This window comes from Bombina bombina, chromosome 4 (assembly GCF_027579735.1).
Source record: "Bombina bombina isolate aBomBom1 chromosome 4, aBomBom1.pri, whole genome shotgun sequence".
In the NCBI taxonomy this organism is placed as follows: domain Eukaryota; kingdom Metazoa; phylum Chordata; class Amphibia; order Anura; family Bombinatoridae; genus Bombina; species Bombina bombina.
Window position 1 is genome coordinate 368,211,304 of NC_069502.1, and position 23,374 is coordinate 368,234,677.

Genomic DNA, 23,374 nt, shown 5'->3' on the forward strand with positions numbered 1-23,374 from the left:
AAACCACCTGCTGGACATGAGCCAAACCAATTTTCTCTCGAAAGTCCTCAGAGATCAACACCCGAAGTGTATGGGGAACATTTGGCACATTGGTAGCCATATTTGCCCTATTGCCTCTTTAGGCTGGATTTCAGAGCGCCCCCCAAAAGCATCATGTGGCTGAAGTCCAGGAACGATGCCACAAGGCCAAGGGGACAGCCCTACTACCCAGTTGCTCTACGCCTAAGGAGTAGCCACCACCCCAATAACAGCAGGAGCCCAAACCCCAAAGGGAAAGGACCCCAGGCCGAAGGAGCAGGTCTCCAGCCAGCAAACCAAGACCAAGACCAAGCACAGAAAACTGCACTTGATCCAAGCCAAAGGCCCGAGAAGCAACCTCAGCTGATCGTTTCGGCCTATTGTGGGCCTCGTCAGTGAGGTGCAGCCATATCCCTCTAGGCACACTGAGCAACGGGTCCATGTCTGGCTTCCCGCATCACACTTAGGGAGACTTCCCTAAGTGTCATAATTTGCATAAATAAAAAGAGAGAAGCGCTCAACCTGGGAACGAACAATAGCATAATAGCTTGTTCTATGGCTAGTTACCACCCTAGAAGCTTTTTTATTTTGTTAGGGGGATTAGATTAGGTGTAATTAGTTTAAAAATCTTGTAATTTGTTTATTATTTTCTGTAATTTAGTGGGGGGGGGTTTGTACTTTAGCTAATTTTATTTAATTGTATATAATTTAGGGAATTAATTTAATTATAGTGTAGTGTTAGGTGTTAGTGTAACTTAGGTTAGGTTTTATTTTACAGGTAAATTTGTCTTTATTTTAGCTAGGTAGTTTATTAAATAGTTAATAACTATTTAATAACTATTCTACCTAGTTAAAATAAATACAAACTTGCCTGTAAAATAAAAATAAACCCTAAACTAGCTACAATGTAACTATTAGTTATATTGTAGCTAGCTTAGGGTTTATTATACAGGTAAGTATTTAGTTTTAAATAGGAATAATTTAGTTAATTATAGTAATTTTATTTAGATTTATTTAAATTATATTTAAGTTAGGGGGGGTTAGGGTTATACTTATATTTAGGGGTTCATAACTTTAGTATAGTGGCGACAAAGTTGGGGGCGGCAGATTAGGGGTTAATAAATGTAGGTAGGTGTCGTCGATGTTAGGGATGGCAGATTAGGGGTTAATAATATTTAACTAATGTTTGCGAGGCGGGAGTGCGGCGGTTTAGGGGTTAATATATTTATTATAGTGGCAGCGATGTCCGTTTTGGCAGATTAGGGGTTAAAAATTTTATTTTTAGTGTTTGCGATGCGGGAGGGCCTCGGTTTAGGGGTTAATAGGTAGTTTATGGGTGTTAGTATACTTTTTAGCACTTTAGTTAAAGGATTACTTTCTGTTATAATTTTTAAGCTAAACAACTAACATATTAAAGTTAATAAACATTAATTAAAACCTAATGACCTATATTTTCTCCAAAACAAAGTTTCATAACGTTCTAAAAGTTATATCTTTTATTTGCTGATGATGTCACGTTATCCTGCCCACTATTTTCAGCACTGCATGTTCAAAATACTTAAACCAATAACTTTGTGTTTAAAGCGCCATTTTGAAACCTAGGTATTGTAAACGGATTGGTACAGAGCAAAGGATACCCACGGAGTGGGTTTGGAAAACAATTAAATTTGCAGACAAGATTTCTGATATACGGTAGAGATATGTTAATGAAATGCTATTGATAAAAAGCGTATTTGGGGTAGTTAGTTAGTAACAGGCATAGAAAATATTTACTTACAGTGGCCCTTTAAGAGTTTTATGCTACGGCGTTGTAGTGTAAAACTCTTAACTACTGACTTTAAAATGCGGTACCAGGCTTGACAGGAGAGGTTGTATCACTCACTTTTTGTCAGACTCGTAATACCGGCACTATGCAAGTCCCATTGAAAAAAGAGGATACGCAATTTACGTAAGTGGATTTGCGGTATTTCCAAGTCTGGCCAAAAAAGTGAGCGGTACACCTGTACCTTCAAGACTCGTAATACCAGCGGGCGTTAAAAAGCAGCGTTAGGACCAGCTAACGCTGCTTTTGAAGCCTAACGCAAAACTCGTAATCTAGGTGATTGTGAACTAAGATGCAAACTTAATGAGTGATCATAGTGATACTTGTATGTACATATGATGAAGAGATATTTGGTTTGCTCATGTTTAACCACACTGCAGCAAGGTAACAGAGTAAAAAATTTAAAAAAATTACTTTACGGGTTTGACCTTGTGAAATCGCATGGATACATGGAAATATTAAATTATAAACTGGTGATCAATTAATTTGTTATTTCTTTATTATACTTACAATTGTGTTTTAAAGGGGTTGAAAGGTCAAAATTTAAATGTGCATAGATGTATTTCAATTAGAAATATAAGCATTTTTGCAATATACTTCCATAAATAAAAATGCTTCTAGTAAAAGTTATGACTGTTTTTCAGCAGCATATGCACATATCTTGTGAGGGCCCGTGTGCCTCAGTATTCAAAAACCATACCTGCTCAGAGAGGTGACAGTGCTGTGTATTACTTCTGAAGATGTAATTTGTGTCTTACAAGCTAATACTGACCCTCTGACAAGCTGTGGTGCACAGGGCTCTCACAGGATATGTGCGTATGCCACAGAAAAAAAGTAATAACTTTTATTAGAAGCATTTTTGCTAATGTAACTGCTTCTATTTCAAATCGAAATGCACCTATGCACATTTCATTTTTGACCTGTATATCCCTTTAATTTCCTTTTTAACCACCTTGTTTGGGTCATCTGGTTTGTGTATCCTTTCCTGCTTCAAAGTTTAGTATCCAGAACCACCTTTATACTAATGATAAGTAAGCAGACTAGGGGGGCGATTTATCAAGGGCCAAATGGCCCCTCATGCCCCTGTTTCCACATGAGCCTTCAGGCTCGCCGGAAACAGCAGTTATGAAGCAGTGGTGTTAAGACCGCTGCTCCTTAACTGGTCCGCTGCCTCTGAGGCTGTGGACATTAATCCGCCCGGTTGATTGACACCCCCTGCTAGCGGCCGATTGGACGCAAATCTGCAGGGGGCGGCATTGCACAAGTAGTTCACCAGAACTGCTTGTGCAATGTTAAATGCCGAAAGCGTATGCTGTCGGCATTTAGCTAAGTCTGACGGACATGATACGCTACATGTACATGATTGAGAAACTACTCCAGCATAGGCAGGATTAACACAAATAGGTTGATGTACTGTGAGTATAATTTTCGAATTACTCCCCAGAATTCTCAGTCGCAGTGGAATCTGGTCAGCTGATCTGATGCGAGAAGTAGATTTTGAAAAATGTTCCTTAGGTTCATATTGTATTTTCAGTGGTGGTTATACAATTACCTTGTTTTGCATCATAACAATATTATTTATTAAAGGGATACTAAACCCAAAATTTTGCTATAATGATTCAGATAGAACATGCAATTTTAAGCAACGTTATAATTTACTCCTACTATCAATTATTCTTTGTTCTCTTGCTATCTTTATTTAAAAAGCAGAAATGTAAAGCTTAGGAGCCAGCCCATTTTAGGTTCAGCACCCTGGATAGTGCTTGCTTATTGGTGGCAACATTTAGGAAACCAATAATCAAGCATAACCCAGGTTCTCAACCAAAAATGGGCCGGCTCTTAAGCTTTACATTTCTGCTTTTTAAATAAAGAAAGCAAGAGAACGAAGAAAAATTGATAAAAGGAGTAAATGAGAAAGTTGCTTAAAACTGCATGCTCTATCTGAATCATTAAAGAAAAAATTTGGGGTTAGTGTCCCTTTAAGTAATGACAAACTAACATTAACAAGAGGGTAATTCATATAACTGTAGTACTGAAGGACTGAAATTAATTTCTGCTGTATGTCACATATGACTATGGAGGCTAATGAACATTATTAGGAAAATATTGATACTGACCTGAACAAAAGTCCATCACCAGCCATTGCATAAATGACTCGTGGCATAGGAAACAATGAGCCAAACAGGCTGACAGTGAGGCCTGCTACTGATCCAATTGCAACAATGAATTTAGCAGTGTAAAACCCATGGGCTACAAACATTTCCATCAGTGGGGATTCTGTGTCAATCATGTTGTACGGCACCATCAAAGTTAATATGACACTCACCTGGGAAGATGAAAGAAAATGTATGTTATAAAGGACATGTGTTACCAAATAGAATTCCCAAAGAGGTATTTCCCATTACATGAGATTCATATGTAAAATACCTGTTTATGCTAGTACTTGGGTCTTTTCAGTAAGGAAGATATATATTTTATCATTCATTTTACTGTTTCCTAAAACTTCTATTCATTCATAATTCAATGTGATTGGTTGCAGAGATATTCACCCAGTTAGATTTATCTTTACTGCGCTGAAACATTTTATATTAACAAAAGAACCTGACACTCACAGGTACAGTAAGTGAGATACACAACAGTATTTTAGTAAATATTAAAAAGAAATAATGACACTAAAGATCAGCGAATAAGTACTAGACAGACTGCTATCTTCATGCACATTCTAAAGCCAAAAAAACTCCTACCTAGGTACAGATATTCTTAACAACCAAAAACTGCAAGATGGCAAAATGCCATTTGTTCTAAGAATGGGAAACTAATTGTGCATTTTAAAGAAATGAACAGAACATTGAAGCTAACAAATTTACTAAAACGTATTAAACAGTATATTAACAGATTATATATTTAACAAGAAGTTATACTTAAAATATTTCACTTTAAAGAGAATAATATATACATGGTTTATGCTGGTATTGTGAACGTGCACCAGTGACCAGCAAGAGTTTTACACCAGTGTGCAATGCATAAGCATATTATTGCACCAATTTGTCTGTCTGTTCCCTAAACCTTACTACTGATTTAGCAACCACTGGTGATCTGCACCATATCATAAAATTATATTTAATTATATTAGGTTTCTAAGTGTCCTAGCTAAACAGACTTCCTTTAACTTGTTTGCCATGCTATTAAATGTTGTTTTCCCACTGAATTAAAGTTTAAGGAATTGCTAGCCAGTATCTAAAAATAATCTTAAAAACAGGGGCACTTTAATTCACTAAACTTTACAAAGACATTTCTTTTTAAAAATACTTACCTTTTCGTTACAGTAAACAGACCGCCGATCCTCCGCCTGTATTGCCTTCTGTATTTAGCATATCTATGACGAATCGGAGGATCGGCGGTATACTTTCCATAACGCAATGGTAAATATTTTAAAAAAGAAGTGTCTTTGTAAAGTTTAATTAATTAAATTTAGATAGTGGGCACTAATTCCTTCAAACTTTACAATCACTTTAACCTTGAGGTTTACATTCACAAATAAATCACATCATTTTATATATCACTAACAACTTTTAAAAATTCTTTAATAAATCCTTCTCTTTAAGAATCTTCTACTTCCTTCCTTTCTTCCTTTCTTTCTTTCTTTCTTTCTTTCTTTCTTTCTTTCTTTCTTTCTTTCTTTCTCCCGCCTGCCTGTCTATATATTGTCTGTCTCTATATTTATTTGTCTATCTAGCACTTCCGGATGACTACAGAATACAGAGCTGAAGACATGTAATTAGGAATAAAATACTTACAGATACATAGGCAGTTAAGCACGTGATCAGAGAAGCAGTAATGGCGTAGGGAATGGATTGTATTGGGGCTTTTTGCTTCCCTCCCCGGTAGTTGCGATGATATCAAACCCAATAAAGGCATAAAAACAAGTTGCGGCACCTTTCATTACCTGAAAAGAATGAAATGACCCTGTAATCAGAGATGTTCTAGTGCTGAGACTTCCTGAATTATTTACTGTTTAATTCAGAGCTATTACTCAGTGAAATTACTAAGCTATCATTTCCCATGTCTCTCGACATGTTAATTGCTTCAGTGAATGTATTCACTCTGATTAATTGGTTAATGACAAAATTGTTAATGATTTAATAGTTTGTTTACTTGAGCAGGTACATATTTTGGGACATTTTTAAATTACTTTCAAATGTTAGAGATGCAGATTTAATGTACAGTAAATTTGTACTATAAATAGATGACTTTTTTTTACTTATAAATCAGCCTCGTTTTTTTCACTGCTTAGATTCTGAGTTCTCAGTGCTGCTTACCTTTAAAAATACATTTCAGATATCCTCACTATGTACCAAACAAATCATAGAATTTTAAACATGAAGGCCAAGATTACAAGTGGAGTGCAAAAATATTAGCGCTATTGTATGTTACATCAGTCAAGTGCAATCAATAGCGCGTCTATTATTGCGCACAAATTCTAAAGTCTAAAGTTAATTTTTATTGCTCGAGCAATAGTATAGGGTGCAGAGACATCTAAAATTAGATAACACGTGTGGGCAAAATAGAAAGATTTATGTCAGATATAGCTTGAGTGCTAAGTTCATGATGCACTAAGCTAAGGGGGTGCTAAGCCGATAGTGCACAAGTAGTTATAGTGCATCTGTTTTTGTGTTATTCTTAGCGCAAGACTAAACACAAGATAACAAACCCTACACTAAAGATTGTAATCTAGCCCATTGTAAGGGCTTGCTGTATACAGTTAGCTAATCGTGTACCTATAAAATAGGACAGAGTTAAATGGACATGACACCCAAATTTTTTCTTTCACGATTTAAAAAGAGCGTGCAATTTTAAACAACTTTCTAATTTACTTCTATTCTCAAATTTTTTAATTCTCCTGATATTCTTTGATGAAAAGCATATCTAGACAGAGTCAGTAGCTGCTGATTGGTTGCCGCTCATAGATGCCTTGTGTGATTGGCTCACCCATGTGCATTGCTATTTCTTCAACAAAGGATATGTAGAAAATGAAGCAAAATAGATAATAGAAGTAATATGAAATGTTGTTTAAAATTGTATTCTCTGTCTAAATCATGAAAGAAAATGTTTGGGTTTAGTGTCGCTTTAAAGGACCACGTTTCACATTCCAGAGGATACAACAAGCAAATATTTTATTTCAACTTCTGTTTACTTCATTTATATTTTAAAATTATTGGCATGCATTTTTAATATTATTATTGTATATTGAATACATTGTTACTGCATTTTCATTGAATACATGTACTTGAATTTCAGCTGCTTATTGGCTAAACCGATGCAAAAGTAATTTGAAACTGGATACTTTGTTAATCAGACGTTTAAGCAAGTCAGATTAGAGATGGGTTAAAGTTGGCTTATTTCAAAGTCAGTTAAAGTCACTTTCATTGTTTGGCTTCAATTTATGTGACCTGTAGGAATTTTGGCTGACTTGACAAACATTTTCAATCATGTAACTTCTTTACAGAAGTAGGTTGAAAGGTAGAATATATGTGGACAGATATCCCTGTGATATTTTAGGTCTAAGCTTCACAGTCCCTTTAATTCATATTCATATCTTTTCTATCTTGCTCTCTATCTCTCAAGATTAGTGATCCTTAACCAGGTTCCAGGATGCTCTGAGGTTAGAGACAGAGAGAAAGCTTACAATCACAAACGTAATTATTTTGCATCACTATTGCAATATCCTGTTTTATAAGCAACTCAATATGAGCTTTTCTTAAAGCCTTTGTTTATTATAGTTTGTGAGTCTAATAATAGCATTCACCCATACACCAGAACAATAACCTGCAAACATTCCAATCTGTTCTCTAATTTACACCCAGCTTGATACAATTTGCAGAGGAAAACTTTACAAATTACTTTTATTTATGCTGAAAAGAACGTGAATATAGAAAGAACAGATGCATGGAAGAAAATTAGCTTTAATGTGAATCTCTAGCTTCTCCCTAGCGTTTTTATTCAGTTACATTCTATACTTGGTTTCACAAGGTAATTTAGGTTGACTTCTGACACCTATGTTTCTCACTTTCTAACAATGTACACATTTCCTATAACACATCAAATTATGATTTTGCCCTCTACAGAATTATAACCACTAACTTAAAAGTGCATCATGGTCAAACTAAATATAAAAAAATAATAATTATTGTTTTCACTAAAAAATTTATAGAAGAAATAAGCAGCCAGGAATCCATGTTCACTGATTAGAGAGTGCGTTGGAATGACACTTTGGGCTAGATTACAAGTTTAGCACTTGAGTGTTAACTTTGCTAGAAACCCAACAAGCGTAAAGAGTTGGACTACATATATTGCAACAGCGTTAACGTATTCTCCCCATAGACTTGAATGGAGCACACAAACTGAAAAACCTAACACCAATAATCTTGTGCTGAGCCATGTTGTTCACATTTTATATGTAATATTTATATTTAAATATATATTTTTATATACATCTGTTCTGTATATATCTATACCTGTCTATATTTATATAGATATATAGGTATAGATATATATTAAAAATAATAAATTCATATATATACAGATTTATATATATATATATATATATATATATATATATATAATATATATATATATATATATATATATATATATATCATATATTCCTATGTAAAGAACATTTGAATGCACAATATGCAAATCGCAATTCAGTTTAGTGCTGTAGGTCTAATGCGTTGTTGGGTTCTACAAAATTCTACAAAATCATTAGCATACATATGTATTTTTTAGAACATCTATAATAATCTATAACATCTATGATTATTATTTTGAAAAATATATATCTATACCTGGGTATATGAATATATACAGCTATGTATGTATGTGTATGTATATATATATATATATATATATATATTAAAAACCACAAGATCACAGGGGTGAACTCAAAGAGTGAGTATCACCACTGGGAGCCTGAGCAGCGCACACTTGTGTGAGACTTTAGATTAGCTGTGTTGGTGGAACTTAACACCACAATCACTAATAGCAAAATATATGTGTTTAAACAGATCTCCAATATATAGCAATCAAATTAATGCATACAAGAAAATAGTACAATAATAATAATAATGTATACTTATCACAATTTGAGTGAATAAAGTACAGCTGCAGGGACCAAGCCTCTGATGAAGCGGATGTTTCCGTGAAACGCGTAAGGCCACACCCCACCTTACGTCACTTGTGAACCACACGCCGAACAGGAGAATTGTTTTTACACGCTGCTTTACAGATCCACGCTATCACTGTCTTCAACGTCTATCTATCTATCTATCAGCCTCTGACCGGACTGTGTACTTCAGGAGCGGTAAGAATAATCGGAACTGTTTGACAATACTAACCGCTACCTCTTTAACCAAATCCACTTTGAACTGTACTGGGGACATTAACAACAAAGAGACTCTCCTACCTCATTGGGACTTGTTGCCAGTAATAAGTGGGGACACTTTAAGGATCCGACTGCTATAACTTACCTCATATGATTGGGGTTACCTTTGTGAGTAGGATACATTCCTAATTACTGAATGCATGTAACATGTTTCTATGGTATTAAATTGATTTGCACTATGAAAGGTATATTTGTGCACTTGTTTTTCTAGATCCCTGCATATATATATATATATATATATATATATATATATATATTTAAAAATACATAGAACATATTCCCTTATGTGAAGAATGTTGGAATGTAAAATATTTACAGTATATACACAAACACTTTATCCGACTGCTATAACTTACCTCATATGATTGGGGTTACCTTTGTGAGTAGGATACATTCCTAATTACTGAATGCATGTAACATGTTTCTATGGTATTAAATTGATTTGCACTATGAAAGGTATATTTGTGCACCTTGTTTTTCTAGATCCCTGCATATATATATATATATATATAAATATATATATATTTAAAAATACATAGAACATATTCCCTTATGTGAAGAATGTTGGAATGTAAAATATTTACAGTATATACACAAATATATATATATATATATTTAAAAATACATAGAACATATTCCCTTATGTGAAGAATGTTGGAATGTAAATATTTACAGTATATACACAAACACTTTTTTATTATTAAAGATAAATAAATATGATTTTTAATGTTTTGAGGTATTTGATTTGAAAGGGCTCCAATGTGTTTATATATATATATATATATATATATATATATATATATATATATATATATATAAAAATTCATTAAAATTATGGAGGGAGATAAAAACTGAAATTAAAATCCTCCATGTCTCAAAATTAAATCAATGTAAATATTTGCATAGGAAATTAGCACATCTAGGCAAGTATCCCGCTTGCTTTTCCCCAGAAATTCTTAATATACAATGTTACCAATGTATGCAAATGTATGCAAATATTTACATTGATTTAATTTTGAGACATGGAGGATTTTAATTTCAGTTTTTTATCTCCCTCCATAATTTTAATGAATTTTGGTTTAACCATGAAAATAGCTTTACCAATGCAGCAACCAGAAATCTATCTCCTACTGATGAGTTCCAAAAAGAATGAAACAGGCTTGTCTAGTGAGTGATTTCTGGTTTGCTGTAATAATCCTGTTAAAAGGATCGCTGTGTCAAAACAGTATTTTGAAGCAAAAAAACTGAGAATTTGCATATCTTACCCACAATTCTCTTGTACATTGGTAACATTGTATATTAAGAATTTCTGGGGAAAAGCAAGCGGGGATACTTGCCTAGATGTGCTAATTTCCTATGCAAATATTTAGATTGATTTAATTTTGAGACATGGAGGATTTTAATTTCAGTTTTTTATCTCCCTCCATAATTTTAATGAATTTTGGTTTAACCATGAAAATAGCTTTACCAATGCAGCAACCAGAAATCTATCTCCTACTGATGAGTTCCAAAAAGAACGAAACAGGCTTGTCTAGTGAGTGATTTCTGGTTTGCTGTAATAATCCTGTTAAAAGGATCGCTGTGGCAAAACAGTATTTTGAAGCAAAAAAACTGATAATTTGCATATCTAATTTGCATATCTTACCCACAATTCTCTTGTACATTGGTAACATTGTATATTAAGAATTTCTTGGGAAAAGCAAGCGGGGATACTTGCCTAGATGTGCTAATTTCCTATGCAAATATTTACATTGATTTATATATATATATATATATATATATATATATATATATATATATATATATATATATATATATATATATATATATATATAAAAAACATAACACCAACCATAACATATCTCTGTTCATCATACTACAAGACCATCATTTAAAAATAATCACCAAGTAGGCAATAAAATAATGGTTAGCTTGGAACTCAACACCTGTTTATATGATTCTGATATGGCAAAACGCTTTTTGTTTTTTTCGTAATATAATAATAAATACTAGATATGCTCTTGAACAGATACTTTACCCCATGATAAATATATACTTCACATTTTTATGCAGATGAAAATGTTTGTTTTACTATTTTTATCTATAGAAATCTTTTTATTTTGGGCCAGAGTACGAATGGAGCTCAAAGTTGCGCTTTCGCAAGCATGATATTTGCTCTCAACCTGTAATGCGCTGGTATTTCAAGTGGCCCGCAATCTGAACACAAGCATAGAGCGTGCTTCCATAGGCTGCGATAAATTTGCGCCCCACTTTTAATCTAGCCCTTTGTGTTTTAACCCCTTAACGACCGAGGACGTGCAGGGTACGTCCTCAAAAAAAAGGCAGTTAATGCCTGAGAACGTACCCTGCACGTCCTCGGTTTGGAAAGCAGCTGAAGCGATCCTGCTCGGCTTCCAGCTGCTTTCCGGTTATTGCAGTGATGCCTCGATATGGAGGCATCCTGCAATAACTTTTTTAAGCCATCCGGGTGCAGAGAGAGCCACTCTGTGGCCCTCTCTGCACCGGAGATCGGTGGTTCCCTGCGTTGGTGGGTGGGGAGCCGGACTGGGAGGCGGGGTGGCGGCCATCGATGGCCCTGGTTATGTGCAGGGGGGGGCGGGATCGTGGGCGGGGATGAGCGGGGGCACGCACGGACGCAGCGCGCGGTGCACGGGAGGGCGGGGGCGGGGCGCGTGCACGGGGAGGGATGCGGGTGTGAACCGCTACACTACAGAAAATGTGTTAATAAAAATGTTTACAATGCCCTAATATTTTTTTAAAAAAAAAAAGATCAGCAAGGTGGTGGGGGTTTGTCTGTGTGGGGGGGGGGAAGCAACACTACAGAAAAAAGCCAAATAAATATAAAAAAAGCCTTTTTTTTTTGCAAAACTGGGTACTGGCAGACAGCTGCCAGTACCCAAGATGGCCCCCAATGAGGCAGAAGGGATGGTCAGAGAAGCGGTTTTGGGGGGGGATCAGGGAGGTTGGGGGCTAAAGGGGGGGGGATCCTACACCCTAGCATATGTAAATATGCTAAAAAATTTTTTTTTTTTTTTAAAAAAAAAAACCCTTTTATTTTAGTACTGGCAGACTTTCTGCCAGTACTTAAGATGGCGGGGACAATTGTGGGGTGGGGGAGGGAAGGGAGCTGTTTGGGAGGGATCAGGGGTTGGATGTGTCAGGTGGGAGGCTGATCTCTACACTAAGCTAAAATTAATCCTGCAAGCTCCCTACAAACTCCCTAATTAACCCCCTTCACTGCTAGCCAGAATACACGTGTGAGGCGCCAGCAGGATTTAGCGGCCCTTCTATTACCCAGAAAGCAACGCCAAAGTCATATATGTCTGCTAATTTCTGAACAAAGGGGATCCCAGACAAGTATTTACAACCATTTGTGCCATAATTGCACAAGCTGTTTGTAAATTATTTCAGTGGAGAAACCTAAAATTGTGAAAAATTTAACTTTTTTTTCAATTTGATCGCATTTGGCGGTGAAATGGTGGCATGAAATATACCAAACTGTGCCTAGATCACTACTTGGGGTTGTCTACTATACTACACTAAAGCTAAAATTAACCCTACAAGCTCCCTAAAAGCTCCCTAATTAACCCCCTTAACTGCTGGGCATAATACACTTGTGGTGCGCAGTGGCATTTAGCGGCCCTTCTAATTACCAAAAAGCAACGCCAAAGCCATATATAGTCTGCTATTTCTGAACAAAGGGGGATCCCAGAGAAGAATTTACAACCATTTATGCCATAATTGCACAAGTTGTTTGTAAATAATTTCAGTGAGAAACCAAAAGTTTGTGAAAAAATTTGTGAAAAAGTGAACGATTTTTTGTATTTGATCGCATTTGGCGGTGAAATGGTGGTATGAAATATACCAAAATTGTCCCGAGATCAATACTTTGGGACTGTCTACTAAAAAAATATATACACTGTCAAGGGATATTCAGGGATTCCTGAAAGATATTAGTGTTCTATGTACTAGCGCTAATTTTGGAAAAAAGTGGTTTCGGAAATAGCAAAGTGCTACTTGTATTTATGGCCCTATAACTTGCAAAAAAAAGCAAAGAACATGTAAACATTGGGTATTTCTAAACCTCAGGACAAAATTTTGAACTATTTAGCATGGAGTTTTTTTGGTGGGTTGTAGATATGTAACCAGATTTGGGGGGTCAAAGTTAGAAAAAGTGTGTTTTTTTCAATTTTTCCTCCTATTTTTATATTTTTTTTTATAGTAAATTATAAAGATAAGATGAAAATAATGGTATCTTTAGAAAGTCCATTTAGTGGCGAGAAAAACGGTATATAATATGTGTGGGTACAGTAAATGGTAAGAGGAAAATTACAGCTAAACACAAACACCGCAAAAATGTAAAAATAGCCTTGGTCCCTAAACGGACAGAAAATGGAAAAGTGCTGTGGTCATTAAGGGGTTAATAAATATAAAAATAAGGTGGTTTTTAGCTTTTTAAGATTACAGTAATTATGATAAAATATTTTTTCCCTTCTTCAGAAAAATACATTTTACCAAAACTTTTTATTCTTAATGCCTTTGAAATAAGCAAGCTATTTCTCCTCTTGGGTCTTGTACATTTAGGAAAACTCTGGTGCTAATATAATACAGTACCTGAAGTGAAGCAGTAAGAATAAATAAAATATGCAGTATAGAAAAGTACTCAAAAAGCGTTTCCTTTTACACAAACTCTGAAAATATTTATTGAGTATTAAATATAATGGGGCCAGATTACAAGTGGAGCTTTCTGCACGTAAAAAGCAGAACATAGAATATTTTGCGCACAATAACATATTCCCCATAGAAGTCCAATGGAGCAAAAAAAGTGAAAAAACCCTACTTTGACACACAAACCCGATTGCATATTCTCAAATGTGCTAACCCAACATGAAAATGAATATTTCACATTCCCAATGTTCCTTCACATAGAATATTATGTTCTATTTATTCATAAATACATATTTCTACATATATTTGATGACATTTTGGTACAACATATATACTATAATAATTATATATACCTATACATATACATGATTAATATATATGTATACATTACATATATACAGATATATATAGGAATATCTATTAAAAATACTTAGAACATATTCTATATGCATATATGTAAACTATTACAGTAAATACACAGTATAACACTTTATACTATTGCATAAATATGATTTTTCAAGTTTTTAGTTACTTGACTGCAAAGGGCTCCAATGCACTTAAATATGTCTGTAAATACATACATACACATATAATACATAATACACATGTACTACACATATGAACATACACATATATATACTGTAGTACACATACTTATACATCTTTAGAGATGTATATTATGTATCTCTATGTTAAAGCCTTTTGCCTGCCTTTTTTCTCTAACACCTGAGACCTTGTATCTTTGAGCCCTTATAACTTTTTTTGTGCAATATTTTTTTCTAATACTGGAAAAGAAAAACAACAAGCGCAACCACGATTCACTGTATCGGCTTTATTCCAGTCAGTGCCCTGACTAAAAAATTCACACTTACAAAATGCAAGATTAAAATGTGCCCATAATATCAATTGTGTCTCCACTGATGTTCTGGTCCGGTCCTACATGCGGTTTACAGTCATTCATCAAAGGTAGTGCTAATAGCAATATCTCTTCAACATTGGATAGGACCTTCCGGGTAAACAAATGGGCTTTCCGCCCCGACAATAGTACACAGTCCTTCAGGATATCACCCAAACACCTGAACGCGTTTCGTTTACTCACGGGGTAAACTTTTTCAACAGTGAATCGTGGTTGCGCTTGTTGTTTTTCTTTTCCAGTGTTCGTATGAGAGGATATGACTGTAATCAAGATCCTATAGGCCAGCAGCACCAAAACGATTTGAGGGGAAACACCTCCAAAGGGCTCACTATTTGAACAGAGTATGAGCTCAGTTTATCATTACAATATTTCACCGTTATAATGTTTGACTGAAACATTGAATATCAACAAATAACAATAAGGCGATATATTCCTTTTATATATTGTGGGAAATTCAAAATCAGTTACAGGATATTTTATGTTCTACAGGTTATAAGTGCTTTGATTTTTTTAGTATATATCAAATTGTAATATAATTATAATTAGATTCTATTTTTTATCTAGTATATTAGCATCAAATTTTGTTTTATATTAGACCAATATTTCCCTATATCTCTTATTTTAGTTTTTACCTTGTGCTATTTTTTTCTCCTCTGATCTTCCGTGATAGTTGCGCTGCTTGTTGTAAATATATAATTGTTTCTAATAAGTTTTTATTAGATGGTGTGTATTATGAGTGTACTGATTTTGTAATGTATTTTTGTGTTTTGTGACACTTTTTTTGTTTCTTGAAACAGTTAACCAGCAGCTCTGAGGTCGTGCTAACCCGACACACTATAACTTCAATTGCGCTCAAGTGATCGTGTTTACTTTCAATTTGTAATACTAGGGGAAAACCCGAAACATGCAAACCCCCGCAATAAACCCCCAATCGCTCGCATGTAACTATTAGCCATCCACTTATTTGCTGGGCCCATTATATTTAACCCTTTGAGGTGCTAATGACGGCTCTGAGCCGTCACAGAATTTCACGTGATGCTTGGTGACGTCACGCGCAATTACGTGATGACGTCACCGCGCAACTTTATTTATACTTAACAATGTTAAGTATAGGAGGAGGGGGCATGCTGCTTAGAAGCCTGTATCTCAGGCATCTAAGCAGTTACAGACCCCCAAGACCTATTGTTGGAAAGGTAATTGCTTAACCTTTCCAACAGTGTAAGTCTTGGGGGTCTGTAAAAAAAAAAAAAAAAGTTCAAAAATAAAAAAAATAACATAAATTATTAGCACCCAGGTGGGAAATGGCTTAGCAGCCAAAGGGTTGAAACTATTATTTAAAACTAGAGAAGTATTCTTTTTGCATATATCAATACATGTAACATTCCATTTCACAATGATAAAACAATCTTCTTAGTCAGAAATTATATTATAATAAACAATATTTAAATATTACAATCCTTTACATTTAAAGGGTTAGGAAGGTCAAAATTTTAATGTGCATGAATGCATTTCAATTTCCAATAGAAACATTTTTAAAATGTACTTTCATTAAATTGCTTCTAGTAAAAGTTATAATAGTTTTTTTAGTGGCATACGCACATATGCTTTGAGGGCCCCTGCACCATATTCGAACACTACACATTGTCAGAGGTCTGGCAGTCTTGTGTATTGTGTCAATGAAGACAATTTGTGACACACAAGCCACCGCTGACTGTCAGTAACGTTTCTATTCAAAATTAAAATGCACCTATGCTCATTTCAATTTTGACTTTTAGGTAAAAAAAGTAACCAAAACAAAACTATTCTTGTATAAATCACAGTTTTAAAGGGATACTAATTTTTCTTTCTTTCACGATTCAGATAGAGGAGGAAATTTTAACCAACTTTCTAATTTACTCCTATTATTAATTTTTCTTCGTTCTCATGGTATATTTATTTGAAAAAGCAGGAATGTAAGATTAGGAACTGGCCCATTTTTGATTCAGAACCCTGGGTAGCGCTTGCTGATTGGTGGCTACATTTACCCACCAATCAGGAAGCGCTATCCAGGGTTCTGAATCAAAAATAAGCCGGCTCCTAAGATTTACATTCCTGCTTTTTAAAATAAGTGTTTTGCCTGCTATGCCTCATGAATTTAAAGGGATAGTAAAGAGGACATGCAGCCTGCTGACTTCCCAAGGCCACCCTACAACAAACATGTCCCAAAACTGACTTTAACAGACAGCTGACTTCAAAACAAAACACTTATTAATAACATCATGTTTGTGGTTAGCCTTGTGCTCTCCAGAATTAAGCCCAGATTAGTTACAAGTGGTGGGTGAAGTTTGGGTTTGAAATACATATGCAGCAAACAGGACGTTAATTTGTTTTACAAATGTTTAAACTTGGCTGATATGTTATTCTACTGTAAGGTAACAGAAATAACTTGTAATTACAAAATGTTTACTGTCCTTTTAAGGAATTCTCACATAACAAGTACTTACCCCTGACCATCCATACGCCAAGAATTGTCCTTCTGACCAATTTTTTCCATTGACAAAGAACAGCCCAGCAATCATGATAAAGACCCACACCGCCATGTTAATTACATTCAGCACATTATTAAATCCCACAGAATTCTTCACGCCAAGTGCGACTATTATTGTTACAATAACTGCAATAACAAGAGCTAGAAGATCTGGGTAGGATTCTTCTCCTTTGCCTATAACAATAATAACAAATGGAAATCATCATATAAGTACATAAATATAACAAATCGATTATGGTAAATGTACAGGACTTAGTTCAGCTCTTCATTGTGTTTGGCTGAAATTCATTTTTTTGTAAGAGAACCTGTTTTACTTATTTGTTGAGTACTAATATTTTGTATTGTGTTATCTTGCGCCCCACAATATTAATATAGTTACAGTCCTGTTGTACAGTGCAATTAAAAAAGTTTAATGGTCTCCTATCCATTAAAACATTCATGTGAAATATTCATAGTAAGTATATAACAGAAAACTGCACAGAGACTTGGGGGCCTATTTATCAAATGTCTTGCAAGACAGGTCCGCAAGACATCGCTGAATGCAGAGAGCAATACGCTCTCCGTATTCAGCATTGCACCAGCAGCTCACAAGAGCTGTTGGTGCAACGCCGCCCCCTGCAGACTTGCGGCCAATGGGCCGCCAGCAGGGAGGTGTCAATCAACCCGATCGTACTCGATCGGGTTGATTTCCGGCGATTCCTGTCCGCCTGCTCAGAGCAGGCGAACAGGGTTATGGAGCAGCGGTCTTTAGACCGTTGCTTCATAACTGCTGTTTCTGGCGAGTCTGAAGACTCGCCAGAAACACGGGACCACAAGCTTCATTCGGAGCTTGATAAATGGGCCCCATTATATTTATCTACATTTATTTCACATTCTGTGTATAATATATTCGTAGTTACTGTCTCCCTAAACCACCTCTGAAACCTTATTACACGATTTTTTGCCAGCACAGCAAATAAATATATTTCAGCTTGGAAGCTACGTTTGAAAAAAACTTACCAGAAGCAAAATAAGCTGGCACTTCAAAGCATTGCCAGCTGCGCAAGATGGCAACTGGTACAGCTATCAGACATGTTACACAAAAAGACCACTCAGGTAAAGCTTAGCCTCTGTCTGCCAATAATGTATCATATTATGGGCTAAAGTACAAGTCTAGAAAAAAACATAATTTATGCTTACCTGATAAATTCCTTTCTCCTGTAGTGTAGTCAGTCCACGGGTCATCATTACTTCTGGGATATTAACTCCTCCCCAACAGGAAGTGCAAGAGGATCACCCAAGCAGAGCTGCTATATAGCTCCTCCCCTCTACGTCACACCCAGTCATTCGACCGAGAAACTATAGGGTGCAGTGGTGACTGGAGTATAATTTAAAAATTTAGACCTGCCATAAAAAACAGGGCGGGCCGTGGACTGACTACACTACAGGAGAAAGGAATTTATCAGGTAAGCATAAATTATGTTTTCTCCTGTTAAGTGTAGTCAGTCCACGGGTCATCATTACTTCTGGGATACCAATACCAAAGCTAAAGTACACGGATGACGGGAGGGACAGGCAGGATCTTTATACAGAAGGGACCACTGCCTGAAGAACCTTTCTCCCAAAAACAGCCTCCAAAGAAGCAAAAGTGTCAAATTTGTAAAATTTGGAAAAAGTATGAAGAGAAGACCAAGTTGCAGCCTTGCAAATCTGTTCAACAGAGGCCTCGTTCTTAAAGGCCCAAGTGGAAGCCACAGCTCTAGTGGAATGAGCTGTAATTCTTTCAGGAGGCTGCTGTCCAGCAGTCTCATAGGCTAAACGTATTATGCTACGAAGCCAAAAGAGAGAGAGGTAGCAGAAGCTTTTTGACCTCTCCTCTGTCCAGAATAAATGACAAACAGGGAAGAAGTTTGTCGAAAATCTTAGTTGCCTGTAAATAAAATTTCAGGGCACGGACTACATCTAGATTGTGCAGAAGTCGTTCCTTCTTTGAAGAAGGATTAGGACACAATGAGGGCACAACAATCTCTTGATTGATATTCTTGTTAGTGACAACTTTAGGTAAGAACCCAGGTTTAGTACGCAGAACTACCTTATCTGAATGAAAAATCAGATACGGAGAATCACAATGTAAGGCTGATAACTCAGAGACTCTACGAGCCGAGGAAATAGCCATTAAAAACAGAACTTTCCAAGATAACAGCTTGATATCAATGGAATGAAGGGGTTCAAACGGAACACCCTGTAAAACGTTAAGAACTAAATTTAAGCTCCATGGTGGAGCAACAGTTTTAAACACAGGCTTAATCCTGGCCAAAGCCTGGCAAAAAGCCTGAACGTCTGGAACTTCTGACAGACGTTTGTGTAAAAGAATGGACAGAGCTGAGATCTGTCCCTTTAAGGAACTAGCAGATAAACCCTTTTCTAAACCCTCTTGTAGAAAAGACAATATCCTAGGAATCCTAACCTTACTCCATGAGTAACTCTTGGATTCACACCAATGTAAGTATTTACGCCATATTTTATGGTAAATCTTTCTGGTAACAGGTTTCCTAGCCTGTATTAAGGTATCAATAACTGACTCCGAAAAACCACGCTTTGATAAAATCAAGCGTTCAATTTCCAAGCAGTCAGCTTCAGAGAAATTAGATTTTGATGTTTGAAAGGACCCTGAATTAGAAGGTCCTGTCTCAGAGGCAGAGACCAAGGTGGACAGGATGACATGTCCACTAGATCTGCATACCAGGTCCTGCGTGGGCCACGCAGGCGCTATTAGAATTACCGATGCTCTTTCCTGTTTGATCCTGGCAATCAATCGAGGAAGCATCGGGAAGGGTGGAAACACATAGGCCATCCCGAAGGTCCAAGGTGCTGTCAAAGCATCTACCAGGACCGCTCCCGGGTCCCTGGACCTGGACCCGTAACAAGGAAGCTTGGCGTTCTGGCGAGACGCCATGAGATCTATCTCTGGTTTGCCCCAAAGTCAAAGTATTTGGGCAAAGACCTCCGGATGAAGTTCCCACTCCCCCGGATGAAAAGTCTGACGACTTAGGAAATCCGCCTCCCAGTTCTCCACTCCAGGAATGTGGATCGCTGACAGGTGGCAAGAGTGAGACTCTGCCCAGCGAATTATCTTTGATACTTCCATCATCGCTAGGGAGCTTCTTGTCCTCCTTGATGGTTGATGTAAGCTACAGTCGTGATGTTGTCCGACTGAAACCTGATGAACCCCCGAGTTGTTAACTGAGGCCAAGCCAGAAGGGCATTGAGAACTGCTCTCAATTCCAGAATGTTTATTGGAAGGAGACTCTCCTCCTGAGTCCATGATCCCTGAGCCTTCAGGGAATTCCAGACAGCGCCCCAACCTAGTAGGCTGGCGTCTGTTGTTACAATTGTACAATCTGGTCTGCTGAATGGCATCCCCCTGGACAGATGTGGCCGAGAAAGCCACCATAGAAGAGAATTTCTGGTCTCTTGATCCAGATTCAGAGTAGGGAACAAATCTGAGTAATCCCCATTCCACTGACTTAGCATGCACAATTGCAGCGGTCTGAGATGTAGGCGTGCAAAGGGTACTATGTCCATTGCCGCTACCATTAAGCCGATTACCTCCATGCATTGAGCCACTGACGGGTGTTGAATGGAATGAAGGACACGGCAAGCATTTTGAAGCTTTGTTAACCTGTCTTCTGTCAGGTAAATCTTCATTTCTACAGAATCTATAAGAGTCCCCAAGAGGGAACTCTTGTGAGTGGTAAGAGAGAACTCTTCTCTTCGTCACCTTCCACCCATGCGACCTTAGAAATGTCAGTACTACTCTGTATGAGACTTGGCAGTTTGAAAGCTTGACGCTTGTATCAGAATGTCGTCTAGGTACGGAGCCACCGAAATACCGCCAGAAGAGAGCCCAGAACCTTTGTGAAGATTCTTGGAGCCGTAGCCAACCCGAATGGAAGAGCTACAAACTGGTAATGCCTGTCTAGGAAGGCAAACCTTAGATACCGGTAATGATCTTTGTGAATCGGTATATGAAGGTAGGCATCCTTTAAATCCACTGTGGTCATGTACTGACCCTTTTGGATCCTGGGTAAGATTGTCCGAATAGTTTCCATTTTGAACGATGGAACTCTTAGGAATTTTGTTTAGGATCTTTAAATCCAAGATTGGTCTGAAGGTTCCTTCTTTCTTGGGAACCACAAACAGATTTGAGTAAAACCCTTGTCCGTGTTCCGACCGCGGAACCGGATGGATCACTCCCATTAGTAAAAGATCTTGTACACAGCGTAGAAAACGCCTCTTTCTTATCTGGTTTGTTGACAACCTTGAAAGATGAAATCTCCCTTTTGGGGGAGAGGCTTTGAAGTCCAGAAGATATCCCTGAGATATGATCTCTAACACCCAGGGATCCTGGACATCTCTTGCCCAAGCCTGGGCGAAGAGAGAAATTCTGCCCCCCACTAGATCCGTTCCCGGATCGGGGGCCCTCAATTCATGCTGTCTTAGGGGCAGCAGCAGGTTTTCTGGCCTGCTTGCCCCTTGTTCCAGGACTGGTTAGGTTTCCAGCCTTGTCTGTAGCGAGCAACAGCTCCTTCCTGTTTTGGTGGCAGAGGAAGTTGATGCTGCTCCTGCCTTGAAGTTACGAAAGGCACGAAAATTAGACTGTCTAGCCCTAGGTTTGGCTCTTTCTTGAGGCAGGGCATGGCCTTTACCTCCTGTAATGTCAGCGATAATTTCTTTCAAACCGGGCCCGAATAAGGTCTGCCCTTTGAAAGGTATGTTAAGTAATTTAGATTTAGAAGTAACATCAGCTGACCAGGATTTTAACCACAGCGCTCTGCGCGCCTGAATGGCGAATCCGGAATTCTTAGCCGTAAGTTTAGTTAAATGTACTACGGCATCAGAAATAAATGAATTAGCTAGCTTAAGGGTTTTAAGCTTGTGTGTAATCTCATCTAATGGAGCTGAGTCAAGGGTCTCTTCCAGAGACTCAAACCAAAATGCTGCCGCAGCCGTGACAGGCGCAATGCATGCAAGGGGTTGCAATATAAAACCTTGTTGAACAAACATTTTCTTAAGGTAACCCTCTAACTTTTTATCCATTGGATCTGAAAAGGCACAGCTATCCTCCACCGGGATAGTGGTACGCTTAGCTAAAGTAGAAACTGCTCCCTCCCTCCTTAGGGACCGTTTGCCATAAGTCCCGTGTGGTGGCGTCTATTGGAAACATCTTTCTGAATATAGGAGGGGGTGAGAAAGGCACACCGGGTCTATCCCACTCCTTAGTAACAATTTCAGTAAGTCTCTTAGGTATAGGAAAAACGTCAGTACTCGACGGTACCGCAAAATATTTATCCAACCTACACATTTTCTCTGGTTATTGCAACTGTGTTACAATCATTCAGAGCCGCTAACACCTCCCCTAGTAATACACGGAGGTTTTCCAGCTTAAACTTAAAATTTGAAATGTCTGAATCCAGTTTATTTGGATCAGATCCGTCACCCGCAGAATGAAGCTCTCCGTCCTCATGTTCTGCAAATTGTGACGCAGTATCTGACATGCGCCTAATATTATCAGCGCACTCTGTTCTCACCCCAGAGTGATCTCGCTTACCTCTAAAGTTCTGGTAATTTAGACAAAACTTCAGTCATAACATTAGCCTTGTCCTGTAGTGTGATTGTAATGGGCCGCCCTGAAGTACTCAGCGTTACAATATCACGCACCTCCCGAGCGGGAGAATGCAGGTACAGGACACGTGAGGCAAGTTAGTCGGCATAACTTCCCCTCGTTGTTTGGGTGAATGATGTTCAATTTGTACAGAATGACTTTTATTAAAGAAGCATCACGCAATTAGTACATAAATTTCTATTGGGCTCCACCTTGGCTTTTGCACATATAGCACAGAGATATTCCTCTGAGTCAGACATGTTTAACAAACTAGCAATTAAACTAGCAAGCTTGGAAATACTTTTCATTCAATT

At 37.2% G+C, this 23,374-nt stretch overlaps 1 protein-coding gene across 1 annotated transcript in view; it reads right to left on the reverse strand.

Moving 5' to 3' along the window:
* SLC7A14 (solute carrier family 7 member 14) overlaps positions 1-23,374 on the reverse strand; it is a 137,480-nt gene that overhangs the window by 47,292 nt on the left and 66,814 nt on the right. The window contains 4 exon segments of the mRNA XM_053709033.1: positions 3,958-4,166; positions 5,638-5,697; positions 5,700-5,786; positions 17,373-17,590. Of these exon segments, the coding sequence (XP_053565008.1) occupies positions 3,958-4,166; positions 5,638-5,697; positions 5,700-5,786; positions 17,373-17,590 (574 nt within the window).